This window comes from Pan paniscus, chromosome 8, assembly GCF_029289425.2.
Source record: "Pan paniscus chromosome 8, NHGRI_mPanPan1-v2.0_pri, whole genome shotgun sequence".
In the NCBI taxonomy this organism is placed as follows: domain Eukaryota; kingdom Metazoa; phylum Chordata; class Mammalia; order Primates; family Hominidae; genus Pan; species Pan paniscus.
Window position 1 is genome coordinate 35,078,848 of NC_073257.2, and position 24,939 is coordinate 35,103,786.

A 24,939-nucleotide genomic window follows, 5' to 3' on the forward strand; every position below is an offset into this window, starting at 1 on the left:
AAAATGAAAAGACAAGCCACACAAACCTGGAGAAAATATTTGCAATTCAAGAAGGAGTTTAAGTATTATTATTATTTTTTTTGAGACAGAGTCTCACTCTGTTGCCCAGGCTGGAGTGCAATGGCACAATCTCAGCTTACTGCAACCTCCGCCTCCTGGGTTCAAGCGATTCTCCTGCCTCAGCCTCCTGAGTAGCTGGGACTACAGGCACCCACCACCATACCTGGCTAATTTTTGTATTTTCAATAGAGACAGGGTTTCACCATGTTGGCCAGGCTGGTCTCGAACTCCTGACCTGAGGTGATCCATCTCCCTTGGCCTCCCAAAGTGCTGGGATTACAGGCCTGAGCCACCGCGCCTGGCTGAGTTTAAGTCTTTTTTAACAACTTTATTGAGATATAATTTACATACCATAAATTCACTCATTTTAGGTATACAATTTAATGATTTTTAGTAAATTTACAGAATTGTGCAACCATCTTCACAATCAAATTTCAGAATATTTTCATCATCCCAGAAGGAAGCCTCATGCCCATTTGTAGTCACTCCCTCTTCCTCCTCTCAATTATACCCACCAGCTCCAGACAACTATTAATCTACTTTCTGTGTTTCTGAATTTGACTTTTCTGGACAACCATATAAATGAAATTATACAATATGTGAACTTTTGTGCCTGGCCTCTTTCACTAAGGGTAACATTTGTGAGGTTCATTCATGTTGTTGCATGTGTCAGTACTTCATTCCTTTTCATTGTTAAATAGACATGCAAAGAAAGTCTTAAGTAACTAGGATTTCTATCATGCTGGATAATACAGCTGATTATTAATTATGATATACATTTCTATCTAGAAGAATATAATCATAAACTGATTATATTTCTTCCACATGAAAGATAGTAAAGCTCAGTGAATTTCTAGTGTCATTAGATTCTTTTCTACAGTTCTTGATTAATAACTTGACAATACATCAACTTAGAACTACTAGAATAAGGCTGTCTTTATTGTACAGTGTATGTGATTTCTACTACACTGTTCAAGAACCTTTTCACTGATAACAGTGAAGTTAAATTTGTTAGCTTGCTAAGATTATCACGATTTAAGATAGTTCCCAAGTATGTTGGGAATTGAGAGTTTAATTCCAACTTACATTATACTACTTGTGGGAAAAAGCTGGGCTGCATATTTTACATTCCTTGTTTTATTTAATCTAATTTATAAAACAGTGTTTGAGGATAAATGTGTCAAGCAATAAGAGGCTATGCAAGACTGCTTAGCCTGGGTCTCCAGGAAACCTTAAATTCAAGAGATTCTTTACTAATAACACACCTGTGGTAAAGTTTTGCTGAATAGATTTACCAATTGTAAAGTTCATGATGTGAAAATCACAATGCTCCTTGACATTTCAAGAGCACTGCAAAACACTCAATAGCAAAACAGTGTGGTGATCCCAGAAGACCAGGTTGGGTAAGGCCTCAGAGAGAGAATAAGTGAAGAGAAAAGCCGTAAGGGAGCACTGAAGCACAAAACCTCAGACAAGCAGATGTGGAATTCTAGTGGAAAATAGCTGGAGACAAACCCAATTGTTGTGAAGCTTTCCAAACTGAAGGGGACAGCCTTTAAGAAAAAGAAAATGAATCACAACCAGCCATGGCCTGAGGGCTGGCTGCCGTGATGTGCTGCAGCCCCATCAGGATCCTTCTCCACTTGTAGCAAGGGTCAGCACCACCTGATGTCACCTTGAAATACGGAGTGCAGGAGGGGGTAGAAATGGTACATATGGTACATATTCTTCTGCTTGTGGGTGATACACTCCCTGTGTTGAGAAGATCTGTAGTTGAGTAGATCCTATCTGTTTTGCTTCTGTGAATGGGGAAATGTCTACCTACAAGCTATAGCAGCACCTCTGCAAATGCTCATTGAATAATGCACACTGTAGCCACTTCTGACTGCATATGTATAAGCCATGAAGTCATGGAGAATATAGAATGCCTGATAATGACATTCTTCAAAAAACCAAATTATTTTCTCGTATTTGTTGATAAGTAGAAATGGGATGTATTAGTTATCTCAGTTTCCTGTATACAAATTTTTACTCTAATATAGTACATATTAATTTATAGTCTGTAACTTTGTGCTTTATAATTTTAATTTTCTTCTAGGTATTTTAAGAGCTCAGTAATACACTTTACATTTTAAGGCTTAACACAAAGACAACTTGTAGGATATTCTATGATAAAATCAATCAAAGCAGGAGTTTTTTTTGGACAACAATTTTAAAAAATGAAACAACTGCAGCTTAGACCAGGAAATTGATTTTATTTTGAAATTCCAGGAATGTCAGATTTGAATTCTTGTCAAGGTTTCATTGATTACTTACTTATGTATACATTCTGCTTTGTATTTCAAGAGTAAAAAAGCCATAAAGAATATCCTGCAAAAATGTACCTACTTACCAGCCCTTGAACCATTTCTATATGATGCTCCTCCCAATATTCTGAAACATGTGGTTGGACAGTTCAGTAAGGTAAGAAATGCCAGCCTCTAAGGGGACGAAGAAAATTAAAATGATTTGTTGTTATTTTTTTTTTCTGTTGGGTCAGTAGCTTTTTCTGTAACACGGGGTCATGGTTTTACTGCTTAACTCTCACCAATCTGTATGGACAGAGAAGTTACCTTAATAAAATTCACATGTAAATAAAACACTTTCTTCTCCTCACATTTTCCTTAGAGTCTCTACTGTCTTTTTAAGTGTTCCCAGAAAAGAAAACTCTCATAATATAGATAATTTATATTGATAAGTGACTTTTAGTAATCTTTCTAGTGTCTTTCATTTCACTCACCTGGGAATATGGCAAAGATCATAAAGAGAAAAGGAAAAAGGTTTCTGAGCCACCGAAATATCTTTCATGAAGTCCATGTACTTTACTGGAGATGTTCTCAGACAGTCATTTGGAGCATATCGACTTATTTTATGAACAATTTTAACAAATATAGCTGTCATATTTCTTAGATTGTTGCAGATTAAATGATAGTAAATGGTAGTAAGGTAGAAAGGTCAAGCTGCTATAAGTGGGCACAGCCAGCAGAGCTGATTACCAATAGCAAAGGATAAAAGAGAATGACTCTATTACCACAGACACTGATAGTCAGGATGGTGACCCTAAGCTATCAAGAGCTGGCTAAATTATGCTCAGTGAATTTGACTTAGGAAAATGTAGTCTGTACAAGTAGTAGCCCATGGTGGTTATGAGCTCCGGTTCTGAATTGGAGTACCTGGAGTTCCCACTTACCAGCTCTGTAATTCTTTAACAAAATGTTGACCTCTCTAAACCTTAGTTTGGTTACCCATAAAATGTAAATAATTAGAGTACTTATTTCATAGGGTAATTGTAAAGAGTAAATGAGATATTGTATGCTAAGCATTTAGCTCAATCCCAGGCACATATTAAGCACTCAAAAGAACAAAAACAACCAAAGAGTTGTATTTAAGAAATAAAACATGCAAGCGGGTCAGGCTAATTTAAAAGATTAAAAAAAAAAATGAATGGGGTGTGGCAAATTCATTTGAATAGTCAGTTATAATGCTATATAAATGAGATATTACTGTTCATACACTATGTTTCTACAAATAATGAACAAAAACTATGTATTGTTATAACTTTTAAAGTAGTCCCTACAGATAAATTTGTCTAGTTTTAGGTCTTCATCTGAAAGATAGAGTCTGCTAACAGCCTTCAGTTCTCTCAACTCTGTTCATGACCTCCAACAGTATGACTGGCCGTCAAGTGCCAGAGCCACAGGAAAGTAGAAGTTTCACATTGCTGAAGCCACTCACCCAGGCAGGATACAGTTCTGTGTATCAAACACCTATGTCCTTTCTTGCTCCTTCCAATAAAATAACCTGCCCCTCTTAGTTATATGGGATGTGAGGAATATAATGGCATGCCCTCTTGAAAAACCAACTAAATAACCAAATAATGCAGAGAAAAGACTAAATTACTGCAAGGGAAATTGATCCATTTCTTTATTTTTTGTATACTTTTGGGTGCTAAGAAGGTGACCAGCTAATTTGGTCATCTAAGAGTGATAAGGGGTAAGGGGCTGAGTAGATCATCTACAGACAGAGTTATCTGTTCTTGAACTGGGTAATTGACATTATTTCTGAAAGTTTCATTTTGTAGTTTAATCTTTTAGGCTAGTGAGTGAGATATTCTGATTTTACTGAAGTAGCTATGAAAGTAAACACTAACCTACATTAAGAGTTCAAAATACATAAAACCAGTGGGATGTGTGGAAGTTAGACAGCCCCAAGATAAAATAAATACAGTACTGTATCATATACACGTATAAATGTGCCTTCAGGAATATTTTCTTTTTTTTTAAATTTATTATTATTATACTTTAAGTTTTAGGGTACATGTGCACAATGTGCAGGTTAGCTACATATGTATACATGTGCCGTGCTGGTGCGCTGCGCCCACTAACTCGTCATCTAGCATTAGGTATATCTCCCAATGCTATCCCTCCCCCCAACCCCCACCCCACAACAGTCCCCAGAGTGTGATGTTCCCCTTCCTGTGTCCATGTGATCTCATTGTTCAATTCCCGCCTATGAGTGAGAATATGCGGTGTTTGGTTTTTTGTTCTTGCGACAGTTTACCGAGAATGATGATTTCCAGTTTCATCCATGTCCCTACAAAGGACGTGAACTCATCATTTTTTATGGCTGCATACTATTCCATGGTGTATATGTGCCACATTTTCTAAATCCAGTCTATCACTGTTGGACATTTGGGTTGGTTCCAAGTCTTTGCTATGGTGAATAATGCTGCAATAAACATACGTGTGCATGTGTCTTTATAGCAGCATGATTTATAGTCCTTTGGGTATATACCCAGTAATGGGATGGCTGGGTCAAATGGTATTTCTAGTTCTAGATCCCTGAGGAATCGCCACACTGACTTCCACAATGGTTGAACTAGTTTACAGTCCCACCAACAGTGTAAAAGTGTGCCTATTTCTCCACATCCTCTCCAGCACCTGTTGTTCCCTGACTTTTTAATGATTGCCATTCTAACTGGTGTGAGATGGTATCTCATTGTGGTTTTGATTTGCATTTCTCTGATGGCCAGTGATGGTGAGCATTTTTTCATGTGTTGTTTGGCTGCATAAATGTCTTCTTTTGAGAAGTGTCTGTTCATGTCCTTCGCCCACTTTTTGATGGGGTTGTTTGTTTTTTTCTTGTAAATTTGTTTGAGTTCATTGTAGATTCTGGATATTAGCCCTTTGTCAGATGAGTAGGTTGCGAAAATTTTCTCCCATTTTGTAGGTTGCCTGTTCACTCTGATGGTAGTTTCTTTTGCTGTGCAGAAGTTCTTTAGTTTAATGAGATCCCATTTGTCAATTTTGGCTTTTGTTGCCATTGCTTTTGGTGTTTTAGACATGAAGTCCTTGCCCATGCCTATGTCCTGAATGGTAATGCCTAGGTTTTCTTCTAGGGTTTTTATGGTTTTAGGTCTAATGTTTAAGTCTTTAATCCATCTTGAATTGATTTTTATATAAGGTGTAAGGAAGGGATCCAGTTTCAGCTTTCTACATATGGCTAGCCAGTTTTCCCAGCACCATTTATTAACTAGGGAATCCTTTCCCCATTGCTTGTTTTTCTCACGTTTGTCAAACATCAGATAGTTGTAGATGTGTGGCGTTATTTCTGAGGGCTCTGTTCTGTTCCATTGATCTATATCTGTGTTTTGGTACCAGTACCATGCTGTTTTGGTTACTGTAGCCTTGTAGTATAGTTTGAAGTCAGGTAGTGTGATGCCTCCAGCTTTGTTCTTTTGTCTTAGGATTGACTTGGCAATGCGGGCTCTTTTTTGGTTCCATATGAACTTTAAAGTAGTTTTTTCCAATTCTGTGAAGAAAGTCATTGGTAGCTTGATGGGGATGGCATTGAATCTGTAAATTACCTTGGGCAGTATGGCCATTTTCACGATATTGATTCTTCCTACCCATGAGCATGGAATGTTCTTCCATTTGTTTGTATCCTCTTTTATTTCCTTGAGCAGTGGTTTGTAGTTCTCCTTGAAGAGGTCCTTCACGTCCCTTGTAAGTTGGATTCCTAGGTATTTTATTCTCTTTGAAGCAATTGTGAATGGGAGTTCACTCATGATTTGGCTGTTTGTCTGTTGTTGGTGTATAAGAATGCTTGTGATTTTTGCACATTGATTTTGTATCCTGAGACTTTGCTGAAGTTGCTTATCAGCTTAAGGAGATTTTGGGCTGAGACAATGGGGTTTTCTAGATATACAATCATGTCGTCTGCAAACAGGGACAGTTTGACTTCTTCTTTTCCTAACTGAATACCCTTTATTTCCTTCTCCTGCCTAATCGCCCTGGCCAGAACTTCCAACACTATGTAGAATAGGAGTGGTGAGAGAGGGCATCCCTGTCTTGTGCCAGTTTTCAAAGGGAATGCTTCCAGTTTTTGCCCATTCAGTATGATATTGGCTGTGGGTTGTGTCATAGATAGCTCTTATTATTTTGAGATATGACCCATCAATACCTAATTTATTGAGAGTTTTTAGCATGAAGGGTTGTTGAATTTTGTCAAAGGCCTTTTCTGCATCTATTGAGATAATCATGTGATTTTTGTCTTTGGTTCTGTTTATATGCTGGATTACATTTATTGATTTGCATATATTGAACCAGCCTTGCATCCCAGGGATGAAGCCCACTTGATCATGGTGGATAAGCTTTTTGATGTGCTGCTGGATTCGGTTTGCCAGTATTTTATTGAGGATTTTTGCATCAATGTTCATCAAGGATATTGGTCTAAAATTCTCTTTTTTGGTTGTGTCTCTGCCCGGCTTTGGTATCAGGATGATGCTGGCCTCATAAAATGAGTTAGGGAGGATTCCCTCTTTTTCTATTGATTGGAATAGTTTCAGAAGGAATGGTACCAGCTCCTCCTTGTACCTCTGGTAGAATTCGGCTGTGAATCCATCTGGTCCTGGACTCTTTTTGGTTGGTAAGCTATTGATTATTGCCACAATTTCAGATCCTGTTATTGGTCTATTCAGAGATTCATCTTCTTCCTGGTTTAGTCTTGGGAGAGTGTATGTGTCCAGGAATTTATCCATTTCTTCTAGATTTTCTAGTTTATTTGCATAGAGGTGTTTGTAGTATTCTCTGATGGTAGTTTGTATTTCTGTGGGATCGGTGGTGATATCCCCTTTATCATTTTTTATTGCGTCTATCTGATTCTTCTCTCTTTTTTTCTTTATAAGTCTTGCTAGCGTTCTATCAATTTTGTGGATCTTTTCAAAAAACCAGCTCCTGGATTCGTTAATTTTTTGGAGGGTTTTTTGTGTCTCTATTTCCTTCAGTTCTGCTCTGATTTTAGTTATTTCTTGCCTTCTGCTAGCTTTTGAATGTGTTTGCTCTTGCTTCTTTAGTTCTTTTAATTGTGATGTTAGGGTGTCAATTTTGGATCTTTCCTGCTTTCTCTTGTGGGCATTTAGTGCTATAAATTTCCCTCTAAACACTGCTTTGAATGCGTCCCAGAGATTCTGGTGTGTTGTGTCTTTGTTCTCGTTGGTTGCAAAGAACATCTTTATTTCTGCCTTCATTTCGTTATGTATCCAGTAGTTATTCAGGAGCAGGTTGTTCAGTTTCCATGTAGTTGAGCGGTTTTGAGTGAGATTCTTAATCCTGAGTTCTAGTTTGATTGCACTGTGGTCTGAGAGATAGTTTGTTATAATTTCTGTTCTTTTACATTTGCTGAGGAGAGCTTTACTTCCAAGTATGTGGTCAATTTTGGAATAGGTGTGGTGTGGTGCTGAAAAAAATGTATATTCTGTTGATTTGGGGTGGAGAGTTCTGTAGATGTCTATTAGGTCTGCTTGGTGCAGAGCTGAGTTCAATTCCTGGGTGTCCTTGTTTACTTTCTGTCTCGTTGATCTGTCTATGTTGACAGTGGGGTGTTAAAGTCTCCCATTATTATTGTGTGGTAGTCTAAGTCTCTTTGTAGGTCACTCAGGACTTGCTTTATGAATCTGGGTGCTCCTGTATTGGGTGCATATATATTTAGGATAGTTAGCTCTTCTTGTTGAATTGATCCCTTTACCATTATGTAATGGCCTTCTTTGTCTCTTTTGATCTTTGTTGGTTTAAAGTCTGTTTTATCAGAGACTAGGATTGCAACCCCTGCCTTTTTTTGTTTTCCATTTGCTTGGTAGATCTTCCTCCATCCTTTTATTTTGAGCCTATGTGTGTCTCTGCACGTGAGATGGGTTTCCTGAATACAGCACACTGATGGGTCTTGACTCTTTATGCAATTTGCCAGTCTGTGTCTTTTAATTGGAGCATTTAGTCCATTTACATTTAAAGTTAATATTGTTATGTGTGAATTTGATCCTGTCATTATGATGTTAGCTGGTTATTTTGCTCGTTAGTTGATGCAGTTTCTTCCTAGTCTCGATGGTCTTTACATTTTGGCATGATTTTGCAGCAGCTGGTATCGGTTGTTCCTTTTCATGTTTAGCGCTTCCTTCAGGAGCTCTTTTAGGGCAGGCCTGGTGGTGACAAAATCTCTCAGCATTTGCTTGTCTGTAAAGGATTTTATTTCTCCTTCACTTATGAAGCTTAGTTTGGCTGGATATGAAATTCTGGGTTGAAAATTCTTTTCTTTAAGAATGTTGAATATTGGCCCCCACTCTCTTCTGGCTTGTAGAGTTTCTGCCGAGAGATCCACTGTTAGTCTGATGGGCTTCCCTTTGTGGGTAACCCGACCTTTCTCTCTGGCTGCCCTTAACATTTTTTCCTTCATTTCCACTTTGGTGAATCTGACAATTATGTGTCTTGGAGTTGCTCTTCTCGAGGAGTATCTTTGTGGCATTCTCTGTATTTCCTGAATCTCAGTGTTGGCCTGCCTTGCTAGATTGGGGAAGTTCTCCTGGATAATATCCTGCAGGGTGTTTTCCAACTTGGTTCCATTCTCCCCGTCACTTTCAGGTACACCAATCAGACGTAGATTTGGTCTTTTCACATAGTCCCATATTTCTTGGAGGCTTTGCTCGTTTCTTTTTATTCTTTTTTCTCTAAACTTCTCTTCTCGCTTCATTTCATTCACTTCATCTTCCATCGCTGATACCCTTTCTTCCAGTTGATCGCATCGGCTCCTGAGGCTTCTGCATTCTTCACGTAGTTCTCAAGCCTTGGTTTTCAGCTCCGTCAGCTCCTTTAAGCACTTCTCTGTATTGGTTATTCTAGTTATACGTTCTTCTAAACTTTTTTCAAAGTTTTCAACTTCTTTGCCTTTGGTTTGAATTTCCTCCCGTAGCTTGTAGTAATTTGATCGTCTGAAGCCTTCTTCTCTCAGCTCGTCAAAGTCATTCTCCGTCCAGCTTTGTTCCATTGCTGGTGAGGAACTGCGTTCCTTTGGAGGAGGAGAGGTGCTCTGCTCTTTAGAGTTTCCAGTTTTTCTGCTCTGTTTTTTCCCCATCTTTGTGGTTTTATCCACTTTTGGTCTTTGATGATGGGGATGAACAGATGGGTTTTTGGTGTGGATGTCCTTTCTGTTTGTTAGTTTTCCTTCTAACAGACAGGACCCTCAGCTGCAGGTCTGTTGGAGTACCTGGCCATGTGAGGTGTCAGTCTGCCCCTGCTGGGGGGTGCCTCCCAGTTAGGCTGCTTGGGGGTCAGGGGTCAGGGGTCAGGGACCCACTTGAGGAGGCAGTCTGCCCATTCTCAGATCTCCAGCTGCGTGCTGGGAGAACCACTGCTCTCTTCAAAGCTGTCAGACAGGGACACTTAAGTCTGCAGAGGTTACTGCTGTCTTTTTGTTTGTCTGTGCCCTGCCCCCAGAGGTGGAGCCTACAGAGGCAGGCAGGCCTCCTCGAGCTGTGATGGGCTGCACCCAGTTGGAGCTTCCTGGCGGCTTTGTTTACCTAAGCAAGCCTGGGCAATGGCGGGCACCCCTCCCCCAGCCTCGCTGCCGCCTTGCAGTTTGATCTCAGACTGCTGTGCTAGCAATCAGCGAGACTCCGTGGGCGTAGGACCCTCCGAGCCAGGTGCGGGATATAATCTCTTGGTGCTCCGTTTTTTAAGCCGGTTGGAAAAGCACAGTATTCAGGTGGGAGTGACCCGATTTTCCAGGTGCCGTCTGTCACCCCTTTCTTTGACTAGGAAAGGGAACTCCCTGACCGCTTGCGCTTCCTGAGTGAGGCAATGCCTCGCCCTGCTTCGGCTCGCGTACCCACTGACCTGCGCCCACTGTCTGGCACTCCCTAGTGAGATGAACCTGGTACCTCAGATGGAAATGCAGAAATCACCCGTCCTCTTCGTGGCTCACGCTGGGAGCTGTAGACCGGAGCTGTTCCTATTTGGCCATCTTGGCTCCTACCTCCCAGGAATATTTTCTTAATCTAAAGATACCAAAGCACTAAAAAGAGATGATAAAGCAAGGTGGAAGGTGAAAAGATACTGAAGTGGCTGGGGACAGAGATAGGAAGTGATGAAAATTCTCCAGGCCAAATGAAATATGTAAAACCAATATATTTATAGAATATTACATTTTTTACAAATATATACTAGTGCAATCTTCTATTGTCCAGCTGATTTATATTATTGCTCTATTAGCAAGATCCTTTTGTGGTTTTAATTATTTGTTAAATGCCTACATGTACCCAGCTCTCTGTTGAGCACTGGGGAACAGACAAAAAAGATTAAGTTGTTCTTCAGGGAACTTTATAATCTAGCTGAGGAGAGCAGACAAAACAATTAGAAAACATTTCAATGTACTAGACTTGGAGATAAACTTTTTTTAAAAGAAGGAATGAGTGAATGTAGTCTGAAGTGTTCAGATAGGGCTTCAATGGAGGAAGGACAAGTGAAAAGAGCTGGTCCTTGCAGAAGGAACAAGATGGGAAAAAAAGAGCGTTTCTGTCAGAGAGATAGTAGCAGTGACTAAGGAAGAGGGCAGGACTTCCCACATTGTGACCCCACCCCTTCCCCAGGACCTTCCTAGTCTGGTCAGTCTTTTTTTTTTTGTCTCTCGTAATAAATTTCTTCATTTCCACTGGCTTTTTCCTGTCAACATGCAAACGTGCTCAAGTCTCCTTGATCCTAAGATCAAAACCTGCAACATCTTTAGCCTTTAGTTCTATCCTACCACTGTCTACTGATACCCTGTTTTCTCCTTCTGAAACTTTAAAGTTTGCCTTGACTTCCTTACTTGGGACACTTTCCCCAGCTGCTGATAGCCTGCCTTCTTCAACCTCCCCTCCACACACAGCTGCCTTTAGTCAAGTCTTCAGCACCTTCTCTTCACTGTCAGATCCAGTGACTTGTTTTTTAGTTTTCATTGGTTGCTTTAAGAAACCTTCTCTTGGATTTATTGATTCCTTACGTTTCTGATCTTCTGTCTCTCTAACATTTCAGTCCCCTTTCTATGCCTACTCTTTAGTATATTCATTCATTTGTTAAACATTTGTTGAACCTCTGTTAGGTACCAGGCACGAGGGAAATGAATGAATGAACTCAAGTATAGTTTCTGCCTTCAGTGACATTGTGACAGACATATAATGGATAATTAAAAATTAAAATAAAAATATTGTGTGGTATTTAGGTATTATGTGGTAAGCACATGGATGGTGGTTTGACAGAATGCTGACAGAAGAAAAGGACTCAACTCATCCTGGGATAAGGAGATAGGGGCTTCCAGAGAAGGATTCTTAAAGGAGGTGACACTTGAGCTAAGTCTTAAAAGATGACTAAGAGTTAACCAAGCATAAGGGGAGAGGTTTGTGGAGTGTGGAAAGCCATTTTAGGAAGAGGTAGCAGCGTGGGCAAAGGCAAGAGATGACACAGCATGCATGCTGTGATGTTACTGAAACAATATTTAGGATGGAGATTAGCGGTGGCTGGAGAGGTATTTAGGAGCTGGGTCCCAGAGGACCCTTTGTGCCTTGTTAAGGAGCTTGCCTTTAAATTCTTAGGGAGCAAAGAGACCTTGAATGGTGTAAGCTTTGTATTTTACATCTGTGAGTGGATCTCCATTGCCTTTGCCCATGTTCATTGCCTTTATTTCATTTCTTCAACCTAAAAATTAGCACATTCTAAAAAGCACATTTCACTTCAAATTAGCAGCAGATTTGGCTCATTATGTTATAGGTATATTGGGTATAAATTCTCTTTTACATTTTCTCACATACAGTATTGCTTTTCAATAGTAATAATCTAACTTGGAAAAGAAAAGCTGACATTTTTTGTGCTTCACTTTGCAAGGTGCTGCCGCATGATAGCAAAGCTCGACGACTTTTTGTAACAAGTGGTGGCCTTAAAAAAGTTCAAGAGATAAAAGCAGAACCTGGTTCTCTCCTTCAAGAATACATCAACAGTATTAACAGTTGTTACCCCGAGGAAATAGTGAGGTGGGGAAAATGGACTTTGAAACATTCAATATTAGAATGTAGTTTTTCTGTTTTCAAATCTAGGTTTTATATCCACTGTGTCAAAATGTGGACTTTGAAATACGATGTGAGGCCAATATGTACCTTTCTCTCTTGATCTCTTCCCCCTGCCAAATTAATTAATGATCTGACTGACATGCCCATTTCCAATTCAAACTGGAATGTCATTTAAGACATTTTTGTACTAATTTAACATGTGCTTTACTAAAGAGTACCCAAATATAGAGTTCAAAGTAACCAGTTTTTAAATTGTGAATACCTGATTATAAAAGGCCTATAGATTCTGATTTTCATAGTTCCCTGCATATTACTATTCTACCTTAAGCTCACATTTACATTAATGAGACTATCACAGGTAGAAAAGAGATGTTGAGTAACAACAAAAAAGTTATTATCTAAATGGAAAAAAACCCCAAAATGATGTTTATTATTTACAGGTACTTCAGAGTAATATAGCAAGATGCTATTTTCAGGATTAATAAAAAAGATTCATTTTTAAATGAAGTTGATTTGCAGAGCATTCAACCTAAGCCTCAGTCCTTGTAAGCCTAAAGGAGAACTATTCCACTAAACTCTAAATAAATAAAAGCAAAAAAAGAGAATGATTTAAACAACTGAATCTTTTTTTTTTTTTTTTTTTTTTTTTTGAGACAGAGTCTTGCTCTGTCGTCCAGGCTGGAGTGCAGTGGCGCGATCTCGGCTCACTGCAAGCTCCGCCTCCCAGGTTCAGGCCGTTCTCCTGCGTCGGCCTCCCGAGTAGCTGGTACTACAGACGCTCGCCATCACGCCCAGCTAATTTTTTTGTATTTTTAGTATAGACGGGGTTTCACCGTGTTAGCCAGGTTGGTCTCGATATCCTGACATCGTGATCTGCCCGCCTCGGCCTCCCAAAGTGCTGGGATTACAGGCGTGAGCCACCGCGCCCGCCCGGCCAAACAACTGAATCTTTAAAAATGCCCCCAAGGCATGCAGGATAAAGGCATATTTAGCTGTGTTTTCTAATCCTACATTTATTTCTTACTTTCTTTGATTAATATTGGAAAATATAAATTCTAATTTTTAAAACTTACATGCTGTAACATATACTTACGCAAGTTGCAACATGTCTCTTAATTCTTCCTATTTAATATCAATGGTGTTTAATACGTATGGTAACATTAATTTTAAAAGCACAAAAGCAATTTTAAGATTAAAATTTGTTTTCTATCCACATATTTTTACCCAGTAAATTCTTTCCAAAGTTGCAAGTTTGTGCACTTTTTAGGAAGTTTATGAGAACTCCTTGACCAAAAGAGTTCCAATAGGTAAGCTTTGAAATATTAATATATATGATACATCAAAGCAGTGATATACCATAACATGTATAATTAGTCTACATATAACACTCTGTCTCCAAGCTGGAGTGCAGTAGCGCGATCTTGGCTCAACTGCCATCTCCGCCTCCCGGGTTCAAGCTATTCTCCTGCCTCAGCCTCCCAAGTAGCTGGGACTACAGGCACGCGCTACCACTCCCAGCTAATTTTTTGTAGTTTTAGTAGAGACAGGGTTTCACCATGTTGGCCAGGATGGTCTAGATCTCTTGACCTTTTGATCCGCCCACCTTGGCCTCCCAAAGTGCTGGGATTACAGGTGTGAGCCACCATACCCGGCCACAAATTTATATTTTAAAAGTTTGTATAACATAAAATGTGTAAAACCATTAAATAAAGGAAATATTAGAATCTTTTTTGAAGAAAATAAAATTAATTTTTATACATGGAATATGTGTCCCTTCACGAAGAATGGTATTTTATATAAGTTTAAGGTAACTTTCAATGCAATTTTGTTACAAAGTTACAGAAAGATGCAAAAAAAAAAAAAAAAAAAAAAGAACTAAAGTGTCCCCAGAATAAATGACCTATTAGAATCAACCAATGGTAAGGTACTTTATTGAAGAGAAGTTTTTTTTTTTTTCCACTTTTTTGAAGGCATATTTTAATTGAGCACCAGGAAAAACTACAAACTCCATCACATTAGAAATTAATCTAGTGCTGGCCAGGCTCAGTGGCTCATGCCTGTAATCCCAGCACTTTGGGAGGCCGAGGCGTGGGGATCACGAGGTCAGGAGATCGAGACCATCCTGGCTAACACGGTGAAACCCCGTCTCTACTAAAAATACAAAAAATTAGCCTGGCGTGGTGGCGGGCGCCTGTAGTCCCAGCTACTCAGAAGGCTGAGGCAGGAGAATGGCGTGAACCTGGGAGGCGGAGCTTGCAGTGAGCCGAGATTGTGCCACTGCACTCCGGCCTGGGTGACAGAGGGAGACTCCGTCTCACAAAAAAAAGAAAAAAAATTAATCGAGTGCTTTGTCAAAATACCATTGTAAATTTTTAACTTCTCCACTTCTCCAATTCTGTGGGCTGGGATTTCATTTTTAAAATTGGCTAATTATTATAAAGAATTTTGGTTACCTGACTAATGTTTTCAAATTTTTGATATATATATATATATATTTCACCCACACAGGGCAAGTAGGAAAACCTCAGTTATGTTTTAAAGCATTAGGTTCTATAAAATGGTATTTTATAGAAATCTTGGAAATGTTGTCTTTCTATAAAAATAGACAAATATAATCTCAAAATAGTTTTATTTTTACAATTACATAATTCTCAAGAATCACTTGGTGATAACTATTTTAGAATTAATTATCCTTTGTAAGACAGTTTATCAACTGATACATTCATCTGTTACTAACCTAAATATTTATTTCATACTGCCTTCCGATTTAGTAATCTTTAAATTTTTTTAATGAAGAAAGGTAGGTAAATGAGAGGAAAGGGGTCTGGACTAGACATTAGAAGACCTAAGTTCTGGGCCTGGCTTACTCCACAGCCATAAGGTGTTTTTGAATTCCTTTTTCTTCAAAATCTCTGCCTCAGCTGGGGTGGGGAAGCAGCTTTGGGGCAACATCTAATTTGGGGAGGGAGACATGGACACAGTCTGCCATTCAGCATATTTCTGGTATCATAACAATATAATAATAACCCCAATTCTCTGTGGGTCTAGGATAAGGTTAATTTGCTTACATTCTTAAAGGACATTTAGAGGTAAGTTGGGATAGCTGTGGTTGCTGGCCAGAGGGAAGGAATTTCCTGGTCTTATCTGGAGGCTCATATGGGTTCTTTCCGAAGGAGTACTCTAAGAGCTCAGGCTTAGGTGTCAAACAGACCTTAATTCCTCTCTCAGTTATAACTACTTACTATAACTAACTATTACCTTGAAGGTAATAGTTAACCCCTTTAGCCACAGTTTCTGCATCTGTACAAGGTGGTTAAAGATAATTACCTATTTCATAGTTAGAATTAAATGAGAAAATGCTTAGCCAAAGGGCTACATGTGGCTATTGAGGACTAGAAAAATGGCTAGTATGTCTGTTAAACTGAATTTTTAATATTGAATTTAAAATTTATAAACTGACACTTGATTCAGTTATTGGAAAACTTTTAGATATGTTTGGAACCACTTGCAAATTTTATGTAATCTAAATACAGACATACTAGCCATTTTTTTAAATTAATTTATTTTTTTGAGACGGAGTTTCACTCTTGTTGCCCAGACTGGAGTTCAATGGCGTGATCTCGGCTCACTGCAACCGCCACCTCTGGGGTTCAAGCAATTCTCCTGCCTCAGCCTCCTGAGTAGCTGGGATTACAGGCATGCGCCACCATGCCCAGCTAATTTTGTATTTTTAGCACGGACGAGGTTTCGCCATGTTGGTCAGGCTGGTCTTGAACTCCTGACCTCAGGTGTTCCACCCTCCTCAGCCTCCCAAAGTGCTGGGATTACAGGTGTGGGCCACTGCGCCCGGCCCATACTAGCCATTTTTCTAGTCCTCAGTAGCTGGTGGCTCCCATTCAGTCTACATATAGCTGGTGGCTCCCATATTTAACATGGTAATAACAATTATTATTAATCTAATATCAATGATAACATCATTATATCAATACTAAGAATACTATATTATTAAATAAGTAAAATATTAATATGTTAATATAGTAAATTAAATATTCATTACATTAAAATATAAAATTTATTAATATTTAAATTAAAAGGTTAAAATTTTAAAGATATTTAAAAATCTACCTCTTGAATTCATATTATCTGGTGTCCGATACATTTGAAGGCCTAGGAAGGTAAAGCCTGCTTTAAAATTTTTGACTAACTCAGAGAAGAAGCAGTTGTGAATTTCTCAGTGTAAGAATACTTCGAAGAAACCCACTGTTGAAAGACAATTTTTTCAAGAGTAAGAGGCTGTTAGGGGAGAAACATTCTTTAAGGTAGCTTTTTGGGTGTGTACATAAGTAGCTGTTTAACTATGGATGCCTGTAAGCACACTACTCACTACTAAGAAAATATGGCTGTATTTTTTGGTCCACCTTAGCTTGATAAATTGTGGAAGGAATTTTAGTGTAATATAAATTATGAGTTTTTAGGTCAAGCATCTGGGCATAGATAAAGATAACTAACAAAAGGCAAAGCAAGTCTCTAATATTAGGTTTTATCTGGAGAAAATGCCTTCAGAAGCTTAATTATTTTGAGTGTTTTGAGAATTTTTGAATTATACTTCCATAGATTTAAAAAATTATTCTAGAATGCCTGCTAAATTTTATTTGACATTCATTTATCTGCATGTAAGTTATTTCCATGACGTATTAAGCATCTCACAATGCACTGATCAACATATTTAATACTTTTATACTAAATCTTGTATAAAATGTTCAATTTATGAATGTAAATGTATAGTACTATAGATGCCCAAGAACTATTAATAGTAAAAATGATTAATTTCCTAGGTTTCTATGATACAAGTATTTGTAAATAGTTTTTCAATGCTAAATTATATTTTATTAAATAGTTTTTCAATATGAATTATACTTCCAGAAATTTTTGTTTTCCTAGGTGACCAGATCTGATTAAAACCCATGCTGAGAATGATCTCTAAGGCAGTTAGAATGCAGAAGTTGATTAGTAACAATAGACTGTGTAGTCTAACTTATGAAAAAAAAAATCTATTAGCTAGGATCCTTAAAGCAACATTAGCCACTTGATGTGATTAAAATGAAGTCTCTGTAATAAAATATTGTCAGTGGATTGAAGATTCTTGTTTGGAAAATGTCCCCTTTGCCATTACATTTATATCCCTTAAATGTTTTGCTACTTCTGTAGCACAGTTTTATGAATTCGTATTCTCCTCCTGGATAGCCTCTAACTTTATGCACAAAGCATTACTGGAGCATAATTATTCAGAGTGTATTTGAGATTTCACTCACAGGATTATTTCAGATAAATCCCCTATATTGAATCTTATGTGCCTGCTGTGTTGATCGTTTCACCAGCATTTAATAGTGTATTTTCTTTTTCAGGTATTATTCCCCTGGATATTCAGATACACTTCTGCAGAGGGTGGACAGCTATCAACCACTTAATAACTGAGCAAAGTTATATTTTGATACTCAAATTCACAGCAGAGTAGTTTTGAGTAACAGTAATTAAATCCTTCTAAATATTTGAACTAAGTGTATTCTAGATTTATTTAATGGGAAATACCTTTAGATAATATTTTCTAAATTTATGTAATACTTTAAACATTCGTAGCTTGAATATGTGAGGAACTATTCATGGTCATTCGCGTGCATAGGATTTGTTCTACAGGTAGATTTTAAAAACACGTTAAAGGGCCTTAAGGCATTTTGTTATTCTGTTAAAAACCACACACACTCGTACATGCAGACACCTCCAATGAGATATAGTTAAGAGATGGCATTCAAAAACCCTAAATTATTCTAGCCAATTTGTCATAGGCATAGGCAAGGAAAGCTGGCCTTGCTAACTATATAGTAGTATACAGAAGAGAAATCTTTGAAGGAGGAAACTGATGACAGATATACAGGGCACTTGAAGGAGACTCTGATGCTAGTTATATAAGTGCATTAACTTAAGAACACAGACTCTGTGGGTAACCTGTTAGGTTTTACTAAGAATTTAGGAAAAATTTACTCCTCTTTATCACAAGTTTTCCAAACCTCCTTCCCCACCCTATCTAAAGTTTTCCTTACCTTTCATGGGCCCAGCGAGGGTAGAATTCAGAATAAAGAGTTATACTCCTGCATACATGCTCTCCCTCTCATTGAAAGGTTTCTTAGTCTAGCTCTGCTCATGAATGAACAAAGAAGCAGGCATGTAAAATGGATCCTTGTCCTAACGTCACTTTCCCAAGTTTCAAAAGTCACATTTTCAGGTATTTAAGGAATAGTTTGAAGATAATACCATCAGGCTCAGAGTTTACATGCATTTTTACTTAGGAAGTGGTAAACGGGTGAAAGAGGGTTTCAATAAAATTTTAAATAAAAACAGCATTAGAATTGTCCTTTTCATTTTTCCTATCCAGTGTGTTGCTGACCTTGGGGATTATGTGATTGGATTTATGGGTCTTGGTTAGTTGCTGTGTGTGTGTCTTTTGCTTTAAAGGGATGTTACTTCTGCTGCTCTCTCCTGGAGGAGGTGAATGATAACCCACACAGCCCCTAGGCCACAGTGTTTCCAGTCTGACTCTGTTTTCAGGTTTCCTTCTTTGACTGTCTCTCTCTTTTTTTATTTTTTTCATGCAAAAGGAGCTACCCGTTTGTTTTTTGTATTTTCTGGATTCATCTCTGTCATCATTATTTCCTAACAGTGCATAACTTTGTTGTGTCTTTTAAAACTTCATAATACCCAAGATTACCTCTTTTGTTTTGCCTTATATCCGGCTAAGATTGTTGGTTATTTCATTTTTTTAAAATACTTCCTTGGGCCTGTTTTGTTTCCTTGCAGCAATTTCTTTGACCTGTTGAATAGGAAAATGTAATTTGTATTTCCAGTTTTGTAGCTTTCCTTTCTTTCTTTCATGCCTACACAGCTTGTCTTATGAATCTTTTAATTGGAGAAAATAAAAGTAGTTTTTATCTTTCTTCATTAGGGCTGTTTTTCTTAGATGTGTTGGTAATGACAGAAATTAGTTTATCTGGGTTAAAACCACCTCAGATATTGTTGGAATGTCAAATTTCCTAGTTGAAAATTTTCACTTCATAGATAATTTCATACTTATCAAACAGCACTAAACAAAGTAATAAAATACTTAATAGTGTTCAGATGGGTGTTATAATTTGATCATATGCATTGTGGAAAATTTATGCTATGAAATGTTTCTTGACATAAAACTCTTTAAACAAAATGAAGCTTTACTTTTTGAAAAGTATGTTGTGAGATTTAAAAAATATATATAAAAACAAAATCTTTTTCATTTGTCATAGGGCAAAAATAATGTCTGTTATTAATTCACTGATATTTTTCACCCCTCATTTGAATTTTGTCAATTCTAATTCCCTGTGCAAACCCCTGTCCCACTGCTCCCTACCCATCCCCAGCCCCAGGAGTTTATTTAAAATTCCCCTGTTCTTAGGAATTCTCAACTTACATGAACAACTATTTTTAGGACTTCAGTTCAGGAATAGAATTACTTGGACCTTATTATTATAGATTCAGTCCTTTCACCTGTTGTGGAAATAGGTGAAATCAGTGGTACCTGAAAAGAGATGTTGGAGACATAGGTTCTAGTCTCTCTCTGTTAAGTATTATAGTAAGGGTGATAATAGTTGCTCAGCTTACTCATAAGAAGCTTATGAAAATAACCTGCAATGGTGAAAATAACAATGTTATAAACAAATCCATTTTATACAAACTCGACATGTGATTAATGGAAAACCTAATAGTCAATGACAGATTACATATTTTAGCCAGCAATTGTGCAGTATTCCCCAGGCCCCACACTCTTAGATAAGTGTAGTTCAAACCAGATGATTTATGATTAAAAAAACCCCTACATTTCCTGCCCTCATGGAGTTTTCTAATATAAACACATTTGCCGAGACAGAGGCAGTGGAATAGGCACAAGACACTAAACACAAAGCAGGCATATTTAATGTAGTATGGAAAAACAAATGACAACCCCATATTTACAGGATATTGACCTGTTTTTCTAACCCCTTCCTCTCAAAGAAAACCCTTTTCCTTAAAGAAAGGATGAAAGGTTTGCTTGTTTCTAAACTTGATTTGAGGTCCTGCTTAACATAAACCCTGACCTTAAATTCCTGGGTGAGGCCCATCTCCCATCCCAGATGTCAAGTTTAGAAACCAACCTTGAAAAGAATGAAGAATTTTTCTGTTGTGTTTTCAAATAGCCAATTCTTTGATTAAGATAGGTGCTACCAAATGTTGAGGTTTATGTACACTGTGGCTTATTCTGCCACAGAATTCACTGTTTAGAAAATGTTGATTTGTAGCTCTTCTGCTTCTTTCAGGTGATTAAAAGGATCAAGTGGCTGTCCTATAATTATTACATTTACCAGTTGTTTAAGAGACTTTTGACTTTTAAAATTAGATTTGTTCATGCACTTATTTTTCTAGTAACATAAATACTTACATTGTTTTGTTTTTACAAGGCCTTGGTAGGCCATAAAATTAGATGCATATTCAGTGATATTACTTTAGAGAATGGTGGGTTTTATTGTTTTCTAGGTATCAATAAGTTAATTTTTTTTAAAAAATTAGGCAGTATATGAATGGATAAAGAAAGAAGCAAAAATATGACTCCAGATCTCACAACCCAAAACAGAATTGTCATTAACAAGCTGAGATAGTTCCAAATAGCTCTCCAAACCTTTGTACAGCTAGAAAAATTCTGGAAAAATGTATTCATGCTACACATGTTATTCTAAAATTAAAAACAAAAGTTACTGCAGTTTACTTGTTTCGTGGAAGATAGAGTTTTCACTTTGTTTTTAATTTTAGTGGGTTTAGGGAAAAATATTTCCTTGGGGATTAAGTTAGAGGTCAATAAAAAATATTTATAAATGGGCTTCTTTTATTCATGATTGATACATTTTCTGAAGTAGATTTAAACTGAATGCTGGATAAAGAATATTATACCAATATATATCATTATTGCAAAGTGATTTGGTATGGATATTTATACATTAAATAAAGCCCCTAAATTTCCTCACGTATACAGAATTTGTGGTAATACACTCTCGCTAATTTTTTTTTTTTTTTTTTTTTTTTTTTTTTTTTTTTTTTTGAGACGGAGTCTCGCTCTGTCACCCAGGCTGGAGTGTAGTGGTATGATCTTGGCTCACTGCAAGCTCCGCCTCCTGGGTTCACGCCATTCTCCTGCCTCAGCCTCCCTAGTAGCTGGGACTACAGGCGCATGCCATCACGCCCGGCTAATTTTTTTGTATTTTTAGTAGAGATGGGGTTTCACCGTGTTAGCCAGGATGATCTGGATCTCCTGACCTCGTGATCCACCCGCGTCGGCCTCCCAAAGTGCTGGGATTACAGGCGTGAGCCACCGCGCCTGGCCCACTCTTGCTAAAATTTATGCATTACTGATAGTAAATGATTTACTCAAAGTATTTTTGGATATAAAGAAGTCCAACTCTATGAAAACTATTGTAACCTATATTGAGTGTTCTGTTTTTTTATTTCTGTCTGCATGTATAGTTTAAGTCATACAAACAATACAAGCGAGTAAAGTGCCAAAGGGAATGTCAACATTTTCCCATATTTTTCTTCACTAACTGAAGATGACCTTTTACTTAGATGAGTGAAATGTGTCCTGTTCTCAGTCCCCAGTGTCACCCAGCACTGTGATGAGCACACAGGAGAACCAGCAGCAGGTTGGACTGAGAGTAAGAGCCTCTAGGCTTCTGGTTGACCTTAGGTCACGCTAGCTCTGACCACAGCAAGTCTCCTCAAGTCTCTAGGCCTTAGTAGACCCGTATAAGAATGTCAAAACTACCACCCCAGTCAGTGGCCTTGGCAAGTTGCTAATAGCACCCACTACATCAGATTCTGAGGATTAAATGAGGATGAGCGAGCAGAAGGTATGGCATGTAGTAAATGGTGCCACCGTTACTCTATATATCTTTGTATAATATAAAAGGTGCCCAGTCCTCAAGATAGTTTATTTCCATCTGGCAGAAATTATTGTAATAGTCTTATTTTGTTAGAGCAACACACTTTACTGCCATCTGCTGGAAAATTATCTTTATAAATATGCAAATCCGTGATGTCTAATATGTGAACTGTGCCCCCTGAGAAGTGCTGGTGCCCTTGTGAAGTACACAACCTGTGTGACCATGCACATAAGTGCTTGATAAATCATATTTGCTACTCTTCTTTTCACTTTTGTAATGGATTTCCAAAAGAGTTTCAGATAAACAATGATACTGGATGAAGAAATTTATTTAAAAAAATCAAAGAGTCAAAGTTAATATCAATAAAAAGAATCAGCATTTTGTTGCAACACCTGGAAACATTTTTGCCCACTACTTCCCTCACTTCCCCCTTCCCCCACAGAAAAGTGTGCTCTGCAATAAAACCTGCAATCTAAGTTAGCAGAGATGCTAATTAAGCCATTATTCTTGCATTTATAAACACTGTATGTGAGACCAAATTTGGGGCCACATTGTATGTATGCAAAACCAAAGCACATTTTGGAATAACCCATATGGCCTTTTCATCTTGGCTTTAAAAATTGAATAAAAAATATTATATTAATAATGTATCATCACTGCAAGATGGCAGATCTCCAGAAAGCGACACTTCTGGGCTTCATTTTCTTCATCTCAGAACCTGGGTTGGGACATAACAGGTGTCCCTCTCTTCTAGCCAGACAGTCCTTAATGAAGGGATATCATAGTACCATTTTGAACACAAAAGGAAATATTTGGCTCATTTTCATAGCTAGCTGTACAGTCATGGAGAAGACTGACCAAAGTCGGATAAAGGAGAGTTTATTGATAACGGGAGCACTCTCCCAGGACACAGGATTTATCACTCTGGCAAGGGTGATATGATGACTCTTAGAAGCTTGGAGAAAGCAGCAACAGCCCATGGCAAGTGAAGTGGAAATGCCATAATTGCCAGGGCCAAGTGGAAGAGGTGTCAAGTGACTCAGAGAGGTGGGCATGCTGGAGTACATAGCCTATGTGGTGATGGAAAACCCACCAGCTGATGGTATGTCCCAGAGGACATACCATTTACCAAATTTGGGGCCACATTGTATGTATGCAAAACCAAAGCACATTTTGGATATAAAGAAGTCCAACTCTATGAAAACTATTGTAACCTATATTGAGTGTTCTGTTTTTTTATTTCTGTTTGCATGTATAGTTTAAGTCATACAAACAATACAAGCGAGTAAAGTGCCAAAGGGAATGTCAACGTTTTCCCATATTTTTCTTCAGTAAGATGATAAGAAATGCATTGTTAAGAGGGTTACAGTCACTGAGAATCTTAGTGGAGGCACTCTTGTCTATGCCAGGGTTGACTGGAGGAGACACTGCTACAGAACTGGGCTCCTTAACAGAAATAAGGCTGATAGGATCCTGAAATAACAGAGGCCAAGTAGCAAGACTTAACTGTCAGAAGCAAGGTGTGCACAGTTTTTGCAATGAGTGGCAAGATTGATGTGGCATCCAGGGGCCCATTCTACAGAGAGCTATGAAAATGCTTAATAGAATTTCCTAGAGGCAAGATAAATGAGCAGTCGACAAGTATCAATTTCTAAAATAAAAATATGAGGCTGAGGGCAGCTGTCATGGTAAAAAGTCAGTCACTAGCTCAGTTCCCAAACCTGAGTCAGATCTCAGATCTGGGACCCACTGGGTGAAGGAGAGGATGATCTTTATGACAACAGAACCTAAAGCACCTGAGCAAGTATATTTAGTAATTATTTCCCCAGCACTTCAGAATATTGTTCCAACCCTTTTACCAGATGATAGAGCTCTGTGGTAGGTCTCGACAGCAGTACAAGAAGCCCTGCTATATCCTTCAACAGACCCTATGGTATTACAGGAATCTGTGGTGGGAAAGAATGCTGGGGATAGTTGCTGGTAATCAATCTCAATAAGAGAATCACAGCATAGACCCCCTAGGATTATGGAGAAGGGCCATATTATCTGTAGTAAACAACAATATACCATTCTAAAGTTCTTGGCTGGTTGTGGTGGCTCACACCTGTAATCCCAGCACTTTGGGAGGCCGAAGCAGGAGGATCGCTTGAGCCCAGGAGTTCAAGACCAGCTTCGGCAACATAGAGAGACCTCATCTCTACAAAAAATACAAAAATAGTTGAGTGTAGTGATGTGTGTCTGTAGTCCTAGCTGCTTGGGAGGCTGAGGTGGGAGGATCACTTGGGCCCTGGAGGCCAAGGATGCAGTGAGCCATGATCACACCACTGCATTCCAGTCTGGACATCAGAGAGAGACCCTATCTCAAAAAAATAAATAAATAAAGGAAATTCTTGCAGACCCCTGGGCCCTGATTGAAATGAAGCACCTGACCCTGAGACATCAAGTAACTATGGAACCTGAGATATTCATCATGAGCTGGCT

The 24,939-nt window shown here is 38.2% G+C and overlaps 1 protein-coding gene across 9 annotated transcripts in view; it reads left to right on the top strand.

The window, feature by feature from the left end:
* SPAG6 (sperm associated antigen 6) overlaps positions 1-17,966 on the top strand; it is a 73,627-nt gene extending 55,661 nt beyond the window's left edge. For 5 of the 9 annotated variants that reach the window (XM_055092476.2, XM_055092478.2, XM_003821388.5 and 2 more), the window contains 3 exons: positions 2,407-2,523; positions 12,285-12,430; positions 17,872-17,966. In XM_055092476.2, the coding sequence (XP_054948451.1) occupies positions 2,407-2,523; positions 12,285-12,430; positions 17,872-17,941 (333 nt within the window). In that variant the 3' untranslated portion in view covers positions 17,942-17,966. The remainder of the gene's footprint in view (positions 1-2,406; positions 2,524-12,284; positions 12,431-17,871) is intronic. The other 4 variants (XM_055092477.2, XM_055092479.2, XM_008974842.4 and 1 more) reach the window with 2 other exon arrangements.
* Positions 17,967-24,939: the final 6,973 nt, after the last annotated feature.